Below are 19,236 nucleotides of genomic sequence, written 5' to 3'. Positions count from 1 at the left end.
CCACCAAGCATCCCAGAGTTTGTCAATTCTCCTTTTTGTCACAGGGCATGCAATTCAGAACCCTGATTTAGAACTAGGTTTCTAAGAAAGAAGAGTTAGTTCCCACTACTGTGGGTGTAACTAGTCAGTTTTTAAGAGTTCTGGCTTTTCACCTAACCAGTAAAAGGAAATCTCAGTCTACACATACACACACTCACACATACACACACACACACACACACACACACACACACAAACACAGAGGCTTGCACACACTGATGTAAGCATGCATGCATGCATGCATGTACACTTGCAACCACTCCCCTGCATTCTTGCAAATGTGCATGCACATGTATGCAGGCACATATGCACAGGTGCATGCAATGGATCTAACCATGCATGTAGACTCATCTCCTCACATGTACTGGCAGTCACTTGCACACACATGTATGGGCACATGCAGGAACATGTGAACACCTTGTGGAAAGGGAATAAAAAATGGACCAAAACATTATAACGAAAAGTAAAGAAAGAATGAACACAATTGTACTTCATTTTGACATAGGAACCCACAGCCAGACATTCTGCAGTGTGAGGCCTTGGAACACTCAGTCCTAAATTTGATATCTTTGCCAAATTCTTTCCCTCATGGCTCAAGGAATCCTATGGAAAGAGGAGTCAGAAAAAGCATAAGAGCCAGAGGGGATGGAGTACACCAAGAAAATAAGACCTCTAAATCAATAGGATAGGCACACATATGAATTCACAGAGACTTAGACAGCATGCACAGGGCCTTCATGAGTCTACACCACACTGGGTCCTAAAGCTGAAAGGAGAAGTGGATGCATGTACCCATCTTGAACCCAGGGTTATCTCCAATTGATTACTACTTGCAATTGAAAGGTTAGTTTTCCCTAAGGGAGTCTGGGGAAGCAAACTACTCTTGAGTACAGTCCTTATGCTCCTCAGCAGATGGCCAACAGAAAATAAACCCACTGACATCATTGAAGGCTCCTTGTCTCTTTTTGCATCCTTTATGTATATACAGTATATACAGTGGCTTCCAGGTTAGTTTATGGGATTCTTGTGCATCTTTGGTTTTTTGTACCTATTCCTGGCCCTGAAAGAGGGGATTCTGAGGTCTCCCTGCTTAGCTGAAGTGCTAATTGTAGATACTGCCTTCTGGGGAGCAAGAATAACTTTGATTTGAGGATATGACCAGTGGAAGACTCACTATTCACTAGTCAGTTCCGACATACCTATTTCTATATGATCCATAATAATTGGACCATATTTATAAATAAAATAAAAATAATAAATAAATAAATAAATAAATAAATAAATAAATGCCAGGAGGGAGACTGGTTGGCAAGTCATGGGGTGAGTAGATGGGAGGTGATGAGGGGTGGATATGATCAAAATACATTGTATACTTGTAGAAAATATTTTCGTCATTTGAAGGCACATTCCTACCCATTAAGCAGCTTCTTCTTAAGTCACTGGAAGTCATCTTTCAGCTCTCAGTCTGCCTAGATCTATTTATTAAGGAAATGTTTGCCTAATTCTAGACTTGTACTTGGCTTCTTGTCTTAGCAAAATAAATTTAAAACTTGCCTGTGCTATAGCATGCATTAACACATACTACATATCACATCCTTGCCAACACTTGGAATTTCTGTTTGTAAAAGTGTAGACAACTAAATATAAGTTGAATTGGTAAACTTACATGGTACCACTCATCTTTAGTTATAGTTTACTGACAAATAATGATGTAAAACATTATTTCATGTGTTTTATTGGTCATGTATATATCTTCTTTAGAGAAATGACTGTTTAGGTCTTTTACCTGTTACAATTAAAGCATAAAATTTAATCATTGTAAGTGCTTACATTTATGTTTATAATTATTTTTTTGCTCATGAGTGCTACTTAAATAATCTTAAAATAACTTCTTATCAAATAGTATAATTTTTAGGTATTTTCTCTCATTATTAGGTTGGTTTTAGACAAGGAAAACCAAACACTAACAATGCAATAAAACCCATATTTAAAATAAACACAACATTGAAAAGATCAAGAAGAGTAAAAAGATTATTTCTCAGGTGAGGGGAAGGTCGGCTGTGGAGCTGGGACTGCTGCTGGACTGAAATCAGGGGTGATTCTGAGGGGAAGAATAACAGGTGTAGGATGGACTCAAATAAGGGAGAAGGGGTGGTAGGGCCATTGTCTAAGTAGGTAGACCCACGGTAACAAAGGTGAGATGCATGAAAGACACACTGTATCTACAGACACGCTGAGACACAGGTTCCACAGATGATATCAGGTGTGCTGGATGGACAGCTGCTGACACATCTGGCTGCAGCTAAGCATGGGTCACAGAACTTTCTGGTGGTTTTTGTGCTCTCCAGCTCTGGTGCACAAGTTGGTTCTGGCTCCAGAATGGCTGTTTCCCCTGGTGGTTAATACCCTTCAAGCTCTGTATATGAGGATATGATGCTCTCCAGATCTGAGTCTTCCTCATCTTTGGCCTGTGAAAAGTTGGCCTGTGAAAAGTAGTCCTGCTCTTTCTGCAACTGGGTCAGGAGCCTACTGACATGGACATTAAGATCCGAATCTGGCATATTCATACTCAAGTAGGTCTTCAGGTATTTTAGAGGGAGCAGGTCTGAAGTCTGACAGAAGTCCTCAGGGTTCATGTCCATCCATGTGTTCAGGAAGCTACAGAGGGTACTCTTTACTTCTTGATCCTCTTCAGAATTAGGGCAGAAGTATTCATATCTAGAGAAGACCAGACATGATGTCACCTGTAAAGTCCCAAGCCCCTACCTTAAAAACATCTAGTGGCCAGAGTGACTTCTGGAAAGGAATGGAATTCAAATCCTGGAAGCTCTATCTGCTCTAAGAATTATTAGTTCCCCTCACACAGTAGGAGATTTGAATATATTTGTGTATATGTGAATACAAATATCTCTATCCAGACAACTCAGTTATCACAGGGTTCTTTGGATTATCCTTCACAGGTCTCCAATTGGATACCTCTCTATTGGGTACTCCAATATTTCTAGAACCTCCTTTACACATAGAAGTGCTTTGACCAAGGCATCAGAAACATTGGGTGAAGAATTAAACAATTTTTCATGGTAGGGGGTATAGCTACATCCATTTTAGCATCTCAGCTCTGGACAGCCTACTCCCTTGGACCAAGCCTGTGAGAAACAGTTTTACACTTCATGCTGCTGAATCCTGACAATTCTCTAGACAATAAGTAGACACACACACACACACACACACACACACACACACACACAGCCTCAGAGAGAGAGAGAGAGAGAGAGAGAGAGAGAGAGAGAGAGAGAGAGAGAGAGAGAGAGACCCAGAAGCAAAAAGATCTGGTACCTCTGGGCTTGGTAGGCACTCACCGCTTGAACAACAGATTCAGCACCTGCAGGGTGGTGGCAAACCTTCTGTATGTAGAGAGAAAGGAAGGGACAAAGAAGGGGTCTCCACTCTGCAGGGAAGGCACCAAGTGGTTCACCAATTTTTTCAATGTGTCTGCATTGATGTGTGGCTCTGCATTACACGTCCTCTGGCCTTCTGGGTCAGATACATTCTTACCCTGGTGAGAGAGCAAGGTGGATGATTCAAACAAGCACAGGTCTGCAACATTATGAATGGGTCTTATCATTCCTTGTTTTCCTGGATTATTACACTGCCAAACACAAAGATCAAAACATTGAAATTTCAGAGTGGTTACCTGGTCTTTGCGGTTTGTTTTCCTTCTGGCAAATGGCCACAGGCATTTAAGACAAGAGTGAGCCCTGTGCCTCCAGACACCACCACGGCCTTCCCTGTTGTTTTTCTTGTGGCCTGAGCCTCGAGTAGTCCGAAGACAGCAAGAGAACATCCTGCTTTCTCTAGGTTCTCAGACAAGGGAGCCTGTTGGACTGGCTCGAAGCAGTTGGCTATGTGGTTACCAAGGTTCTGCATTGTTATGTCATTGTCAAGAGGGTGGTCCCACTACTGTCCCTTCATCAACAGGGCTTTCCTAAAAGGATCCTTTGTCCCCTCACACTTCTCAGGTGCACAAATAGATGTGGGTACACAGGTGCCTCCCATTCAACTGCTCCCAAAGATGTCCGGCTATAGGTAGCACATCAGTTTTGCAATCTGAGTCTATACTGAACTGCATTAGTAACTTTAATCCTATTCTCAGCCCCAATTATCCCAGTGGACCATAAACCCTAGCTATGTTGTCTTGCTTCTATGTGACTGTGTGTGTATGTTCCATGTGGAACAAGAACACATGCATACCTGTGACAGCCACCAGCCCCACAATGTCAGTGTTTCTGCATAGGAATTTTCTTTCCTAGAATCAGTTTCCACTCAATATTCATTTTAGGGCTTAAACCCAGAAGTTTGCAGCTCTCTGTAAACAGCTGGCTCAGCCACATCCATGAGCTTGCAAGATGGAAGCTGACACCCTAGTAAGGTATCAGGAAGGATTCTTCCTCTATTGCTTCTTCTTTAAATTCCTACTTGAGTCCTTGTCCTGACTCCAGTGATGGACTGTGATCTGTCACTTGCAAGAAAATTTCGTTTCCCTTAGTAGCATTTAGTCCTGTTGCTTGTCACAGCAACAGAATGAAACTTGATGCTTTCTCTGTCTCCATCTTGTGTTATGTAGCAGCCAACCTCTTCTCTAGCTCTTCATCTCCCTCACTTCCTGGTATATCATCTCTTCCTCTATACTCAGTGATTTCTTTTTCTCCTGTTTCCAGTGGTCTCTGATTGAAAGCCATCCACTGTTCATTCCCTGGCCAGCCTCCTTCACACAGAGGATATGGCTCTTTAGTAAGCCGGTGATCTAAGGAGCCCAAGTCATGTGCATGTGTTGGGACTTCACCTGGTATTCCAGAGTAGGGGACAGCTTTATTGTTAATTAACATGCTGTCTCCTTTGTCAAAATGACGTGTTCATTCTTCCTTTATTCATCTTTACAATGTCTTTATAGTTCGTTTTGTCCCCTATTCTGTACAAGGTGTGCATGCATGCCTGCTTGTGGGCATGTATGTGCTTGTAAGTGCCTGCCAGTATGTGTGAGGGCATATACCTTAATGCATGTTTACATAAATGCATCTGTGGGTGTGAGCCTGTGTGCATGTGTGTGCATGTGCATGTACATGTGAGTGCATGCAGGTGCTTGCAAGTGCATGTGCATCATGCATATGTGTGTGTGTGTGTGCATGTGTGTGTGTATGTTAGTGTGTGTATGTGTGTAGATGGAGCTTATCCTTTACTGGCTAGGTGAAAAGCCAGAGCTCTTGAAATCTGACTAGGCACACACACATACACACACACACACACACACACACACACACACACACACACTCTTCATTTTTAGGAAGCTAGTTCCAAATCAAAGTACTGAGCTGAAACCCCTATGACAAAAAGGAGAAGGGATAAACACTGGGACTCCTGGTGGCTGTATGCCTACAGCTACATGATGAGTTCAATCTACTGGTAACTGGAACAAAGATATCTAAATTCAGAGGATACATCTCAGAAGAGGCCAAGACCACTTGATAATTTAGAAATTATAAATATATGAACAGCCTACAAGGTAAAAGGAATCCTTAGTCCCCAAGCATCTAGGAGGCTAAGCATGTCACCAAGAATTACAGCCATAGAACTTCTATAGGTACCTATAGAGGCACAGTGGAAGACTAGAAATTACTGTTGACCCTGAGTTAAATACATTGACTGTTAGGCAGACAGATTGAGAGAGTAACTGTATAGTTAACAAAAATGGTGGACTTCCAAGATGGCTGGCTTCTTCACTCTGTTGATCTATGATAAAGCTTGGTAGTTTAAGACAGAGGCCTGTTCAGGCTTTTCTTCATCAGTAGATAGACTCTACCACTATCACTGCTGTTGAGCCTGAAAAGTTCAAGGCCTGATCAGAATGTGTTTATGCCAAAGTTGTAGGCCAATCAGGCATTTTGTCTTTTGTCCAACTGACCAACTCTAAAAGAGGGGAAAACCACCTCTTAAACACCCTTATAAACACCAGTCTTGAACCTCTCTCTCTCTCTCTCTCTCTCTCTCTCTCTCTCTCTCTCTCTCTCTCTCTCTCTCTCTCCATCCCTTCCCTCCTCTCAGTATATTTCTTCCTGATAATAGAAGATTTTCTTTATCAGTTGATTCTGTTTACTGTGATTTCCTTCCTGCTATGTGTTGCACTCAAAAATTTTCCTGCCTTGTAATTCTTTTTTTTTAAAGTATATTTATTGTATGTTCTGATCACATTTTTTCCTTCTCTTTTTCTCCTTCTAATTCTTCCCCAAGCACCAGCCCCATCTCCTTTTTCTCCTTTTGTATTCAGAATAGGGCAAGGCTCCTATGGCTATCAGTCTGTCATGGCTTTTTCAAGTTATAAAAGACTAGGCAGCACCTCCTCTTCTATTAAGGCTAGAAAAGCCCACCCAGCAGGGGAAAGGCTCCTAAGGACAGGCAACAGAGTCAGAGACAGCTCCTGTTCCCAATGTTATGAGTTCCACAAAACAATCAAGCTATGCAACTGTGGTACATGGGGTGACAGCCTAGGTCAGTCCAATGCAGGCACCTTGGTTAGCAGTTCAGTCTCTGTGAACCCCTATGGGCTCAAGTTGGTTGATTCTGTGGTTTTCTTGTGGAGTCCTTGACTCTTTTAGCTTCTATAATACTTCCTCAACATATTCCACAGGAATTTTTCAAGCTACCTAATATTTAGCTGTGGGTTTCTCCTTCAGTTTCCATTAGTTGCTGGGTGAAGCCTCTCTGATGACAGTTGAGCTAGATGCAAATCTATGAGTATAGCAGAATGTCATTAGGAATCATTTTGCTGACATACATACATTTATTTATTTATTTATCTATCTATTTATATATTACATTTGTGTTTGGTTTTATTATGGGTCTCTGGGCTATCCATCCTCTAATTTCTAGCCCTTCAAGTAGTATCAGTGATGGATTCCTTACCATGGCATGGGTCTTAAAGTTGGGTCAGTCATTGAGTTGGCCACTCAGAGAATTTCTGCACTACTTTTACCCTAGCACATCTTACAGGTAAGACAAGTTGTGGGTTTAAGGTTTCCTGGCTGAGTTGGTATACTAAGCCTTCCACTGGAAGTCTTGTCTGAGATCAGGAGATGGCTGGTTCAGGCTCCATATCCCCCATTGCTAGGAGTCTTAGTTAGGGTCACCCATATCAATTTTGAGGAGTTTTTATTGCCCTAGGTTTCTAGCTCATCCCAAAGACGCCCTTTGATTCCAGTTGTCTCTCCCAGTACTCTTTCCCTTCTACATTCCCACTTGCACCTCCCATCCATGTCCAGTCCCCTCTCCCCATCTACCCTTGATGTATATTATGTTTCCATTTCTCAATGAGATTCATGTGTCCTCCTCTTCAGGTCTACCTGTTACATAGCACTTATGGGTTTGAGAATTATAGCATGGTCATCGTTTACTTTAATGCTAATATCTATAATTGAGTACTTATCATGTTTGGCGTTTTTTTTTGGGGGGGTCTCACCTCACTAAGTATGATCTTTTCTAGTTCTGTCCATTTGACTGACTGCAAATTTTGTGATGTTAATTTTTTAAGTAACTGAGTAATAGTCCATTATATAAATGTACTGCATTTTCTTTTCCATTCTGTGGTTTAGGAATATTTAGGTTGTTTGCAATTTCTGGCTATTATGTATTTAGCTGTTATGAACATAATTGAGCAAGTGTCCAGGTAGAGCATCCTTTGGGTATATGCCCAGGGATGGCATATCAAATGATCTTGAGGTATATCAATTTCCAATTTTGTGAGAAATCACCATATTGATTTCCAGAGCAGCTGTATACATCTGTACTCCACCAGTGATGGAGGAGTGTTCCCTTGATCCACATCCTCTTCAGTGTAAGCTGTCACTTGTGCACAAGGGAATCTCAGGATCATTTGCATTTGCATTTCTATGATGGCCAAGGATGCTGAACATTTCTTTAAGTGTATCTCAGCTATTTGGAATTCCTTTGTTAAAAATTCTCTGTTTAGGTTTGAACCCCTCTTTTAAATTAGATTATTTGGTTTGTTGATATTTAGTTTCTTTAGTTCTTTATATATTTTACAAATAAATATTCTGTCAGATGTGGAGCTGGTAAAGATCTTTTCTATTTCCACAGGCTGTCATTTTGTCCTTTTGACAGTGTCCTTTGCCTTATAGAAGCTTTTCAGTTTCATGAGGTCCTAGTTACTAATTGCTGATCTTAGTGCCTAAGCTGTTCGTATTCTGTTCAGAAAATTGTGTCCTGTGCCAATGCATTCAAGGCTATTTTCTTTTTTTTTAAATTTTTTTTAATAATTTATTTTTTCTCAAATCGTAATTCATTCACACAGGGGTTATAAACACAGAAAGGCAGGATGTGGGGAGGGAATGACACTGGAGTGTGGGTGTTCAGGAGAAATACAGATATTATCAGAACCTGGTATCGGCTGGGTGAAGGTTCAGGGGACAAGTCACTATGACTCTGCCTATGACTCGCTTGTCCTTATCTAAGTTGGTATTGTCTGCCCAGGCTACCTATTTACAAGGTCTATGACTACTCAGGCTTGTAAATTTCCACAAAAGCTGCCTGTTGACATTAGCTTATAGCCATCTGTTTCAATGTTTTTCCACTGAGACCCAAGACTTGGTGTTAGTATACATGTATGACAGGCCTATTGCTGATTTTAGGCCTATGGCTGATTTTAGGCCTTCAGTGTGTAAGCAGGGCTGCCCCTGACATCTCCTCCCTTCTCTAAGTATAGAAGGGCTGTGGCAATTCTAAACTTGCGAAGGCAGGGATAGAGGCCTGACCTCCAGTATTTGAAGGGGACCTTGTAATGGCTCCAGTCCCCCTGTCGTTGTCCAGTGAGGCATGAGGGCCATACCCATCCCAATGTCTTTTTCCTGGAGAGGGGATACTTTTGACATCAACTCCTATGCAGTCAGGCTTGTCCCTCAGGGAACCCAGATAGATATTATTATCTTTTATTAATATTCCCTTGCAGTGCTTAGCCTCCTAAGCAAGAATTCAGATATCCTGTCAGAGGGGGTTCTGGGTGGCCCCTCTCTGTTTGGTCTAGGGGCAGAAGTCCCCTCATTTAGGTTGGGTGGAGATGGGTTTTGGAAACACCCTGTATAAAGTAACAACCTCATCTTGAGTCTCGTGATCCTCCATAGGTAACTTATTTTCTAATTTGTCTTTTTATCAGATTTAATGTATCCAGTTTCATGTTGAGGTCTTTGATTCACTTGCACTTGGGTTTTGTGAAGGGTGATAGATATGGCTCTATTTGCATTATTCGACATGCACACATCCATTTAGGCCAGTAGCGTGTGTTGAAGATCCTTTTTACCATTGTATATTTCTGGCTTTTTTAAAATTCAAATTTAAGTGTCCATAGGTGAGCAGATTTATGTCTGGATCTTTGATTTGATTCCATTTATCAACCCGAACCTGCCTATTTTTATGCAAACACCATGTGGCTTTTATTAATATTCCTCTGTGGTACAGTTTGAAATCAGGGATTGTGATACCTGGGAAAGTTCTTTAATTTGTACAGGATTGTTTTAACTATCCTGCACTTCTTGTTTTTTTTCATATCAAGTTCAGTATTGCTCTTTCAAGCTCTATAAGAATGGTGTTGGAATTTTGATGGGAATTACATTGAATCTGTGTAAATTGCTTTTTGTTAGATGACCATTTTTATTATGTTAATCCTACCAATCCATGAGCATAAGAAATCTTCAGTTTCTTTCTATAAATGCTTGATGTTCTTCTTTCTCAACCCATTTATTTCTTTATAGGAGGGCTACTGGTTTTGTTCTTATTGTAGCTTTTGTATTTTCTTTTGTTGTTTGTTTGTCTGTTTGTTTGTTTTTGAGTTAATTTTGTATCCAGTCAATTTACTGGAAGGGTTTGTCAACTGTAGTAGTTCCCTGGTAGAACTTATTGGGGTCATATTATACTATCATATCATTTGCAAATAGCACTATTTTGACTTTTTCATTTCCAATTTGTATCCCCTTGATTTCCTTTAGTTTTCTTATTGTTCTAGCTAAAATTTCAAATACTATATTGAATAAATATGGAGAAAGTGGACAGCCTTGTCTTGTCTCTGATTTTAATGGAATTGCTTTAAGTTTCCTTACATTTAATTTGATATTGGCTGTAATTGCCTTTAATTGCTGTATGTTGCTTTTACTATGTTTAGATATGTGCCTTGTATCCATGATCTCTCTATGACTTTTATCATGAACATATGTTGAATATTGTCAAAGGCTTTTTCAGCATCTAATGGGATAATTACTTGCTTTTTTTTTACTTTCAGTTTGTTTATATGGCAGATTACATTGATAGATTTTCATATGTTGAACCCTCCTTGCATCTCTGGGATGAAGCCTACCTGATGGATTATTTTTTAATGTGTTCTTAGATTAAGTTTGTGAATATTGAGTATTTTTGTATCAATGTTCAGAAGGGAAATTGGTCTGAAATAATTCTTCTTTGTTGAACTTTTGTCTGGTTTAGGTATCAAAGTGAATATGGTCTCATAAAATAAATTTGAGAATGTTCTTTCTGGTTCTTTTTTGCTGAATAATAATTCTATTATAATTATATGTTAAAACTATCTAGATCTGGGCTTTTTGTTGTTGTTGTTGAAATATTTTTATGACTTGTTCTATTTCTTTAGGGAATATAGGCCTATTTAGATTGTTTAACTGATCTTTATTTAACTTTGATAAGAAGTATCTACCAAAAAACTGTCCATTTCTTTTAGATTTTTCAAACTATGTGGAATACAGGTTTTTGAAGCAATACCTAATGATTCTTTGAAATTCCTTGGTATCTGTTGTTACGTCTCCCATTTCATTTCTGATTTTGTTAATTTGGATATTAACTCTCTGCCTTTCAGTTGGTTTGTCTAAGAGTTTGTCTATCTTTTTGATTTACTGCAAGAACCAACTCTTGGTTTCATTGATTCTTTGTAATATTCTCTTTGTTTCTATTTTATTGGTATCACTCAGGAGTTTGATTATTTTCTGCCATTTATTTCTTTTCAATGTATTTGCTTCTTTATGTTCTAGAGCTTACAGGTGTGCTGTTAAGTCACTGGTATAAGATCATACTAATTTCTCTGTGAAGGCACTTAGTGCTATAAACTTTCCTCTTAGCACTGCTTTTAGTGTGTCGCATAATTTTGGGTATGTTGCGCATTTATTTTCATTGAATTCTAGAAGATCTTTAACTAACTAAGTCTCTCCTCCTCCTCCTCCTCCTCCTCCTCCTCCTCCTCCTCCTCCTCCACCTCTTTCTCCTCCTTTTTCTATCTCTTTCTTTCTTTCTTTCTTTCTTTCTTTCTTTCTTTCTTTCTTTCTTTTTTTCTTTCTTTCTTTCTTTCTTTCCTCCTTTTTCTTTCTCACTCTTCTTGTTCCAGTGATCATTGACTAGAAGCTTGTTTAGTTTCTATGAGTTTGTAGGATTTCTGTTGTTTCTGTTGTTACTGAAGCCCAGTTTTAATCAATGGTGATCTGAAAAGATAGAGTATTATTTCAATTTTCTTATATCAGGTCATGCTTTATGACTGAATATGTGATTAATTTTGGAGAAGCCTCCATGAGATCCTGAGAAGAACATTTAATCTTTTTTGTTTGGATAAAATGTTCTGTAGATATCCACTAGGCCCATTTGAGTCATAACATCTGTTAGTTCCATTATTTCTCTGTTTAGCTTCTGTCTAGATGACCTGTCCTTTGGTGAGAATGAGGTGTTGAAGTCTTTTATTATTAAAGTGTGGCGTTTGATGTGTGACTTAAGCTTTATCAATGTTTTGTCAATGAATATACCCTTGCATTCTGGGCATAGATGTTCAGAATTGAGGCATCATTTTGATGAAATTTTCCATTGATGCTCATGAAGTGTACCTCCTTGTATCTTTCTGATTGAATTTGACTGAAAGTACATTTTGTTAAATATTAGAATGACTATTACAGCTTACTTCTGGGATCCATTTGCTTGAAAAAACTTTCCAGCCCTTCTATCTTATGTGATATCTATGTTTGATGGTGAAGAGTGTTTCTTGTATACAGCAAAACGATGAATCATGTTTTCATTCCCCTTCTGTTAGTCTGCCTTTTTATTAGTTAATTGAATCCATTGATGTTGAGAGATATTAGTGGCCATTGACTCTTAATTCCTGTTATTTTGATGTTGACGGTGGTTGTGTGTGTGTGTGTGTCTGGATTCCTTCATTGGGTTTTACTGGTCTAGAATTATTTATTTCTGTGTATGTATGTATGTATGTATGTATGTATGTATGTATGTATGTATTTATTTTTGTGAGGGTTTAGTCAACAACATCTTTGGATTTGAGTTTTCTTTTTATCTTCCACAGGGCTGGGTTGGTAGATAGATTTTGTTTAAATTTGGTTTTGTAATGGAATAACTTGTTGTCTCCTATGGTGATTAAAAGTTTTACTCAGTGGTCTCTTAGAGTCTGCAAGGCATCTGCAGAGCCTTCTGTTGAAAAATTTGTGCTTTCTGTATTGCTTCTATTTCAATTTCTAGGTCTTGAACAGTTTCCCTCACCCTCACCAGTTTTTTTAGTTTTTTTCTTAACTTTCCTGGTATTAGTTGAGCATTTTATTGTTTCCCTCCAATTTTTTGGTTGTCTTTTTATCAATTTCTTTAAGGGATATTTTTATTTCTTTAAGGACCTCTATCATCTTCATAAAGTTGGTTTTAAGGTCATTTTTTTGTGCTTCCAAATGTTCTACTCTTGCTGTATCAGGAAAACTGGCCTTTGGTGGTACCCTATTGCCCTGGCTGTTGATTGTGTTCTTATACTGGTGTTTAGACATCTGAGTTTGGGATGACTACAGGTCTAGGTGCTCATTTCTGAGTTTGTCTTTGCTGGATTTGTGTTTTATTCCTTGGTTTCTGTTTCCTTATTAGTCTTCTGGTCTTTGTGGCCTGGATGTCTTTTGGCCTGTTTGACCTCTGAACCCTAAGGTTATCTTTCTCTCTGACCAAGTTGAGAGCTTTGCCTCATGATATTTGCTTGGGCTTTGTTGCATCAGGGAGTCTCTATTCTTCTGTCTTATGTTCTTGGCTTGCATCTGAGCATCTGGAGACCTCCACAGTTGGGGGTAGGAGCCCAGCCACTGGGCCAGGTGGTGAGGTAGCAAGGGAATGGAGGTAGAATGAGTCTTGGGAAGCTAAGTCTAGGTATTGGGGCAGTTCAGCTGTCAGGTAGATCACTCATCTGTCCTTCCTTGAAATGTCTTTTTAATTGATTCACATATACACACATGTGATTGAACCCTACTATGGGGTTATTTGCCTTGTATACTCTTTTAAGAAACATTATTTTGAGACGAGTTTTCAAGATCCCAGTCAATTGCCCAGGTTTTTCTTGTATTTGCTGACTGCCTCTTTCAACCTCCCAAGTTACTGTGATCACAGATTTGTGACACTAGGCCTGTCTCATATACATTTTGTTTTATATACAGAGTGTTTTCTTGATAATGTCCTGTTCACCTCCATTTTTATCAATTTTTCATGCACTCAGTGCCATATGTAAGAATTGATCATCAACCCAAAGCCATGAAAATATAATTTAAGAGCACTATTATTATTTTTCTTATTAATGCATTTTAGTTAATTTTTGCATTTTATATAACATAGAGCTAAAACTTTGTTCATTTTAATGTTGTTATTATGTTGTTTCAGTGTTGTTTATTATAGAGCCATCTTTCCTCCATATAGGGTCTTAGTTTCTGATCAGATTTTCATGTCCATATATGTCTAGTTAAATGTCTCGAGTTCCTTTTATGTCCTTTATGTACCCTTATGCCAGTACTTCATAATTTCATTTACATAACTTGGATATGAATTTTGAAATAAGGAAATAAAGGTCCATAAGCTTTTATTATTTTCCTTGGCTTATTTTATCTATTTAGTGTCTTGAAAAATGCTTTTAAGATCTGTATGGTCCATTTCTTTAAGAATGACTATTGAAAGGTCCTGTACACTCATGTTTGTAGTGGCACAATTTACAACATCCAAGATATGGAATCAGCCTAAATGATTCTAGTAAACAAATGAATAGATAACAAAAAATTGTACAATGGAGTTTTATTTTGCAATAAATAAGAATAATATTATGATATGTACAGGAAAATAGAAGCAGTTTTTGGATAATTATGCTAAGCAAAAGAAATAAGATTCATAGACACGTTTTCTTTCTCATATATAGTGTAGATTTAAGAAATTTCACATATAAAGCATAAAAGTAGATAGAAGACTACTGTGGGGACCAGAGAGGAAACAAGAGAGAGGTCAGAGTAGTGTGAATAACAAAGTACACATGTAAAGTACACGGCATAGTAAAACACATTACATTGAATACCAATTTAAAAATAGATGCTTAAAAGCATGGTTGTTCATGCTTATAAAGCCAGCACTCAATACAATGAAGCAGGAGGATTACTTTGATTCACATCATCTTGAGTTACATGGCTCTCCATGGTGAGATGACTCACTAGTTCTTGCTGGGGACCCAAGTGTACTTCCCAGTACCTCTCTTTGTATAAATAATTTTTGAGTTAAAAATCACTGTTGAAATGTTAACAGGAGTTGCACTGAATTTGTGCGTCACTTTAAGTGATGTGATGGTAAAAATAGTAGTATTCCTAATCTATGAATTGAATGTATTTATATTTTATATTTTGTATTCATTTCTATTATAGAATTACTGAAGCTGTCAGTGTGCGATACAAGTTTTTGCTTCCTTGTTCAGCTTTTATCAGAAGTAACTTATTGTTATGGATGTTACTATAAGTGGTATTGCCTTGTGAAATTTTGGGGGTTCTTAAATACTGGTACATAGAACACAATTTTTCAGAGGTTGATAAATTCTACTCTGGAATGTTCTGGATATTTTGGCTAATATTAGTAGCTTCTGACAGATTCTTTGCCATTTATTTATGTAATTCACACAAACACCACCTGAAATGAAAGGTTTTTGACTTCTTTTCCAGCTTATGTATCCCATGTTGATTCTTTCTTGCCCAAATAGACTGGTTTGAACTTCCAGTACAATCTGAAACAATGTTATAGCATTGCAAGCAAAGTATCCTTAACTATTTCCCAATTTTAAATTAACTTTTGCCATAGTCTGTGGTATAAGCATATACTTTCAGGAATCTATTGTACAGTATTAAACTCCGTTACAAGCCTGTTTACTTCTGTGTGCTTTTTAAAATCACAGAAGATAGGGCTGGAGTGAAGGTTCAGCAGTTAATAATTTTCTATGTTCTTGTAGAAGATTGATGTTCAGGTCTTAGTATCCATGTCAGGTCAAATGTTAGTCTGGCTCTGAGGGATACAATGCTATCTTCTAGCCTCTATAGGCACTGGCACTCATGTGTACATACATACACACATACACAGACAAACAAGAAAAACCAAATTTAAGTCTAAGAAAATAATGTGAAAGTATTGGATTTTTCAAAATACTTTTTCTCCATTAATTGAAATTACTATTTCCCTGCATTCATTTAAATAATGTATTGTATTGATTGGTTTTCTTATGTTAAACTATTTTTACATTGCTAGGACAAGTCCCACTTGCCTCATAGTATATAATTCTCTTAATGTTCTTAGATATTTAGATCGTTGTTTGTTGGAAGCATTTTAAATCTATGGCAGGAAAAGGTTCTACTGTGAGTGCACAATGCACTATTTTTTGCTTTTTGTTTTTTATTTATTTTATGACAAGGACTGCTTTGAAGCCCTGATTAGCCAAAAACTCTTGATAGTCCTGCCTTTGCCTCCTGGAGTGATATAATTACAGATACACATCACTTCATCCTGAAGGGTTTTGCAATTGGGAGATTCCTCTCCTGCATTCCTTTGGTTTTATTATGTTGGCCTTTATTATATGTGAGGGTGTGTATATGTGTATGTATATATGTGCACATGAATGCTGGTGCCTAGGGAAGCTAGATGACATTAGTGGTATTTTCTAACTTCTCAGTGGGATTTCTTATTTTACCCAGTTCTCTACTTAAGGGTGTTTTGCTTAATTTTCATCCCTTTCTGACTTTTTAAAAATAAAAGCTGTCCAACACCTACTACTATTTATCTATTCTGTTGAGGTAAAAATACTTTTAATTCACTATATCTTGTTTGTGGAGAAATATAGTATCAATTCTGGAGAGTGTTCAATGAGCACTTGGAAATGTGCTTCTGCTGCTTTTAGCCTGAGTATTTTATATGCACCTGTCACATTTAATTGATTTGTAGTATTGTTAATGTCCTCTGTATCTTATTTGCCCTCAGTCTGTATGTCACACTCACCATTAAAAGTGGTATGTTGAAGTTTGCAAACATTACTGCACAACTGAGCTCTCACTTCCTCTGTTTTCTTGATTGCTTCATGATTGTTGATCTTCTGTGATTTGGTACATGCATTTTGTAATCATTATGACTTGTTGATAAGTTAGCCATTTAAAAGACATATGATGTACTTCTTTGTCTCAAGTAGTACTATTTTACTTAGAAGTTGATTGTATTTTGAATTAACACAGTGACTCTAAGACTCATTTGGCTGTCATCTGCATGTAACATATTTCCCATCCTGTCACTTTCAACATATTTATGTTTGTCTTTGTCTATTTTCTACTTCTAAAACAGATTAGAATGAAATGAGTAATTTATAAGGAACAGAAATTTATTTCGTATGGTTCTGGAAAATGGAATGTCCAAGACTGAGGAGATGTCATCTGGTTGGGACCTTATTGTGTCACCCTGTTCAACAAGATGAAAGTATTTATTGACCAAACATTAGAAAGCAATAGATCATATTTTGAAGGACTATTCCTTTTTCTAATTGGTATTATTCATGACAGTGGAGGCCTAATGTCCAAATCACTCTGTAAAAGTGCTAACTCTAACAATGTGGTTAGCAACTAAATTCTCAAACATATGCTTTTTAGCCCCAGATTGACAGTGTGCCGTTACAGCACTCCCTAATTTGGGTCCTTCCCATAGATTTCTTTCTTTCCTAATACCTTGCCATCAACATATCCTAGCACCAATTCAGAAAGGCAAAAAACAGTCTTATCTATCTAACTTAGATACAACTACAAGTTAGTTATGAAGGAAAACCATAGGTGATGGTAACAGATTATCTCATGCTGTGTGTCTCTGAGGCCTCCCTGATTTATAATGCACAGGGAGGTATCCCTGCACCTGTCACTTTTATTTTTCTTAATCCTTGATCATAGGATTCCACATAGATTTTTGATAGCTCGTCATTTTGGTAAAGCCTTCCTCCTAGTATCCCACATCCCTATATTTGTTTTATGTGTATTTTACTACCTTCCCTCCTGTAGTGTCTTTATTCTCAAGGATTTATTTCTAATTGTACTTCAAAGTTAAGCACACACATGGTATTCATTCACTGATTATTGGATATTAGCCCAGAACCTTGAAATGCCCAAGATGCAACTCACAGGCCACATGAAGCCCATAAAGAAGGAAGACCAAGTGGGGGTGATTCGGTCCTTCTTAGAAGGAGCAACAAAATACTCAAGGGAGCAAATATGGAGACAAAGTGAGGGACAGAAACTGAAGGAGGGGCCGTCTCAAGACCACTCCCCCTGAGTATCTATCCCATGTGCAATCACCAAAGGTAGATGCTGATGTGGAAGTCAGGAAGTGCATGCTGATAAGAGCCTGATATGGATATCTCCTCAGAGGTCTTCAAGAGTCTGACATACTCAGAGGCAGATGCTCACAACTAGCCATTGAACTGATCATGGGGTTCTCAATAGAGGAGTTAGAGTGAAGACTGAAGGAGAGCTGAAAGGATTTGCGGCACCGAGGAGAGCAACAATACCAACCAACCACAGCTCCCAGGGTCTAAACCACCAGCCTGGGAGCACTTAGGGAGGGATCCAGTGCTTCAGTTGAATATGTAAGAGTGGAGGGCCCTGCTGGGCATAGGTGGAAGAAGAGAACCTTGACCACATGAAGGCTGGATGCCCCAGGGGGTGGGAATTTTGAGGGTGGGGAGGTGGGAGTTGGGGGGAGGTAGATAGAGGTTACATCCACAGAGAAGAAGGAGGAGGGGTGAGGGGATTGGGGGTTCCCGGGTGGGTGGGGGATGGGGTAAGGGGACAACATAGGAAATGTAAATAAAACATCCAATAAAAATTAAAAAAAAAGTTAAGCATACAGAAGACTTCAAGCTAGAACCACATATGAAAGAGAACACGTTACATTTTTCTTTCTGCTACTGAATGACATTACTCAGTAAAATATTTTTTCTAGCCCCATTTCCTCATAAATTTTAATTTTGTTTCCTTTGCAGTTGAGTAATATTGCATTGCATATTTATTTCTTTGACACTTCTCTTATATATCCGTTTGTTCATGTACATCTAAGTTGATTCTGTTTCCTAGAGTTGTGAAAAGAACAGCAGTGGATTTGGATCCACAACGATTTCTGATTTAGAATGTACAACATTTTGGAATTGTATACTAAGGTCATATGTTCACTAGCCTTTTTGGATAAATCTCCCAAATGATTAATTCAAGTTTTTGTACTAATTTATATCCCTACTATCTCTACTGGGATTTATACTCATTTATACTTCTGATCATAGCCATTTTGATTGTGTTGTGATGGAATATTAATATTGTTTTAATCTGGACTTCCCTGCTACTCAAAAATGTTTAACACTTTTCAAATTGTTTGTTAAATATTTGTAATTTGTGAGGACTTTCTGTTCAGTTCCATAACCCATGTTTTATTTGGATTTTTTCTTGATGTACAGAGATTTGAGTTCTTTTTATTTTCTAGACCCCAGTCCTTTACTGTACAGAAGCTTTTTAGTGTCACACAATCTCAATTATCATTTCTCATTCCCTGTACTATAGGAATCCTGTTAGAAAGTACCCACTGTCACTGTCAGTTGACACAGGCCCTTCCTTTATTCTCTTGCAGTATCAGGCTTTATACTTAGGTCTTGATTGTTCAGATTGGTGCAAGGCAAGCAATAATGATACACTTTCATTGTTCTGAAGGTTTAAATACAGGTTTTCCAGCACCATATATAAAAGATGTTGTGTCTAACACATATTTTAAATTTTTTTTAAAAATACAGACATCATGAACTAA

At 38.1% G+C, this 19,236-nt stretch overlaps 1 protein-coding gene across 1 annotated transcript; it reads right to left on the bottom strand.

Annotated features, from left to right (window-relative positions):
- Positions 1 to 1,961: 1,961 nt before the first annotated feature.
- Positions 1,962 to 3,914, bottom strand: LOC114640172 (ral guanine nucleotide dissociation stimulator-like). The gene is made up of 3 exons (XM_028789092.1): positions 3,734 to 3,914; positions 3,399 to 3,595; positions 1,962 to 2,757 (listed from the first exon to the last, which is right to left on the bottom strand). Exons 1-3 carry the CDS (start codon positions 3,881 to 3,883, stop codon positions 2,439 to 2,441), a joined length of 666 nt encoding a protein of 221 aa, XP_028644925.1. The 5' UTR covers positions 3,884 to 3,914; the 3' UTR covers positions 1,962 to 2,438.
- Positions 3,915 to 19,236: the final 15,322 nt, after the last annotated feature.

This window comes from Grammomys surdaster, unplaced genomic scaffold, assembly GCF_004785775.1.
Source record: "Grammomys surdaster isolate TR1022 unplaced genomic scaffold, NIH_TR_1.0 125789, whole genome shotgun sequence".
Classification (NCBI taxonomy): Eukaryota; Metazoa; Chordata; class Mammalia; order Rodentia; family Muridae; genus Grammomys; species Grammomys surdaster.
This window is presented reverse-complemented; position numbering and strand designations above follow the sequence as displayed.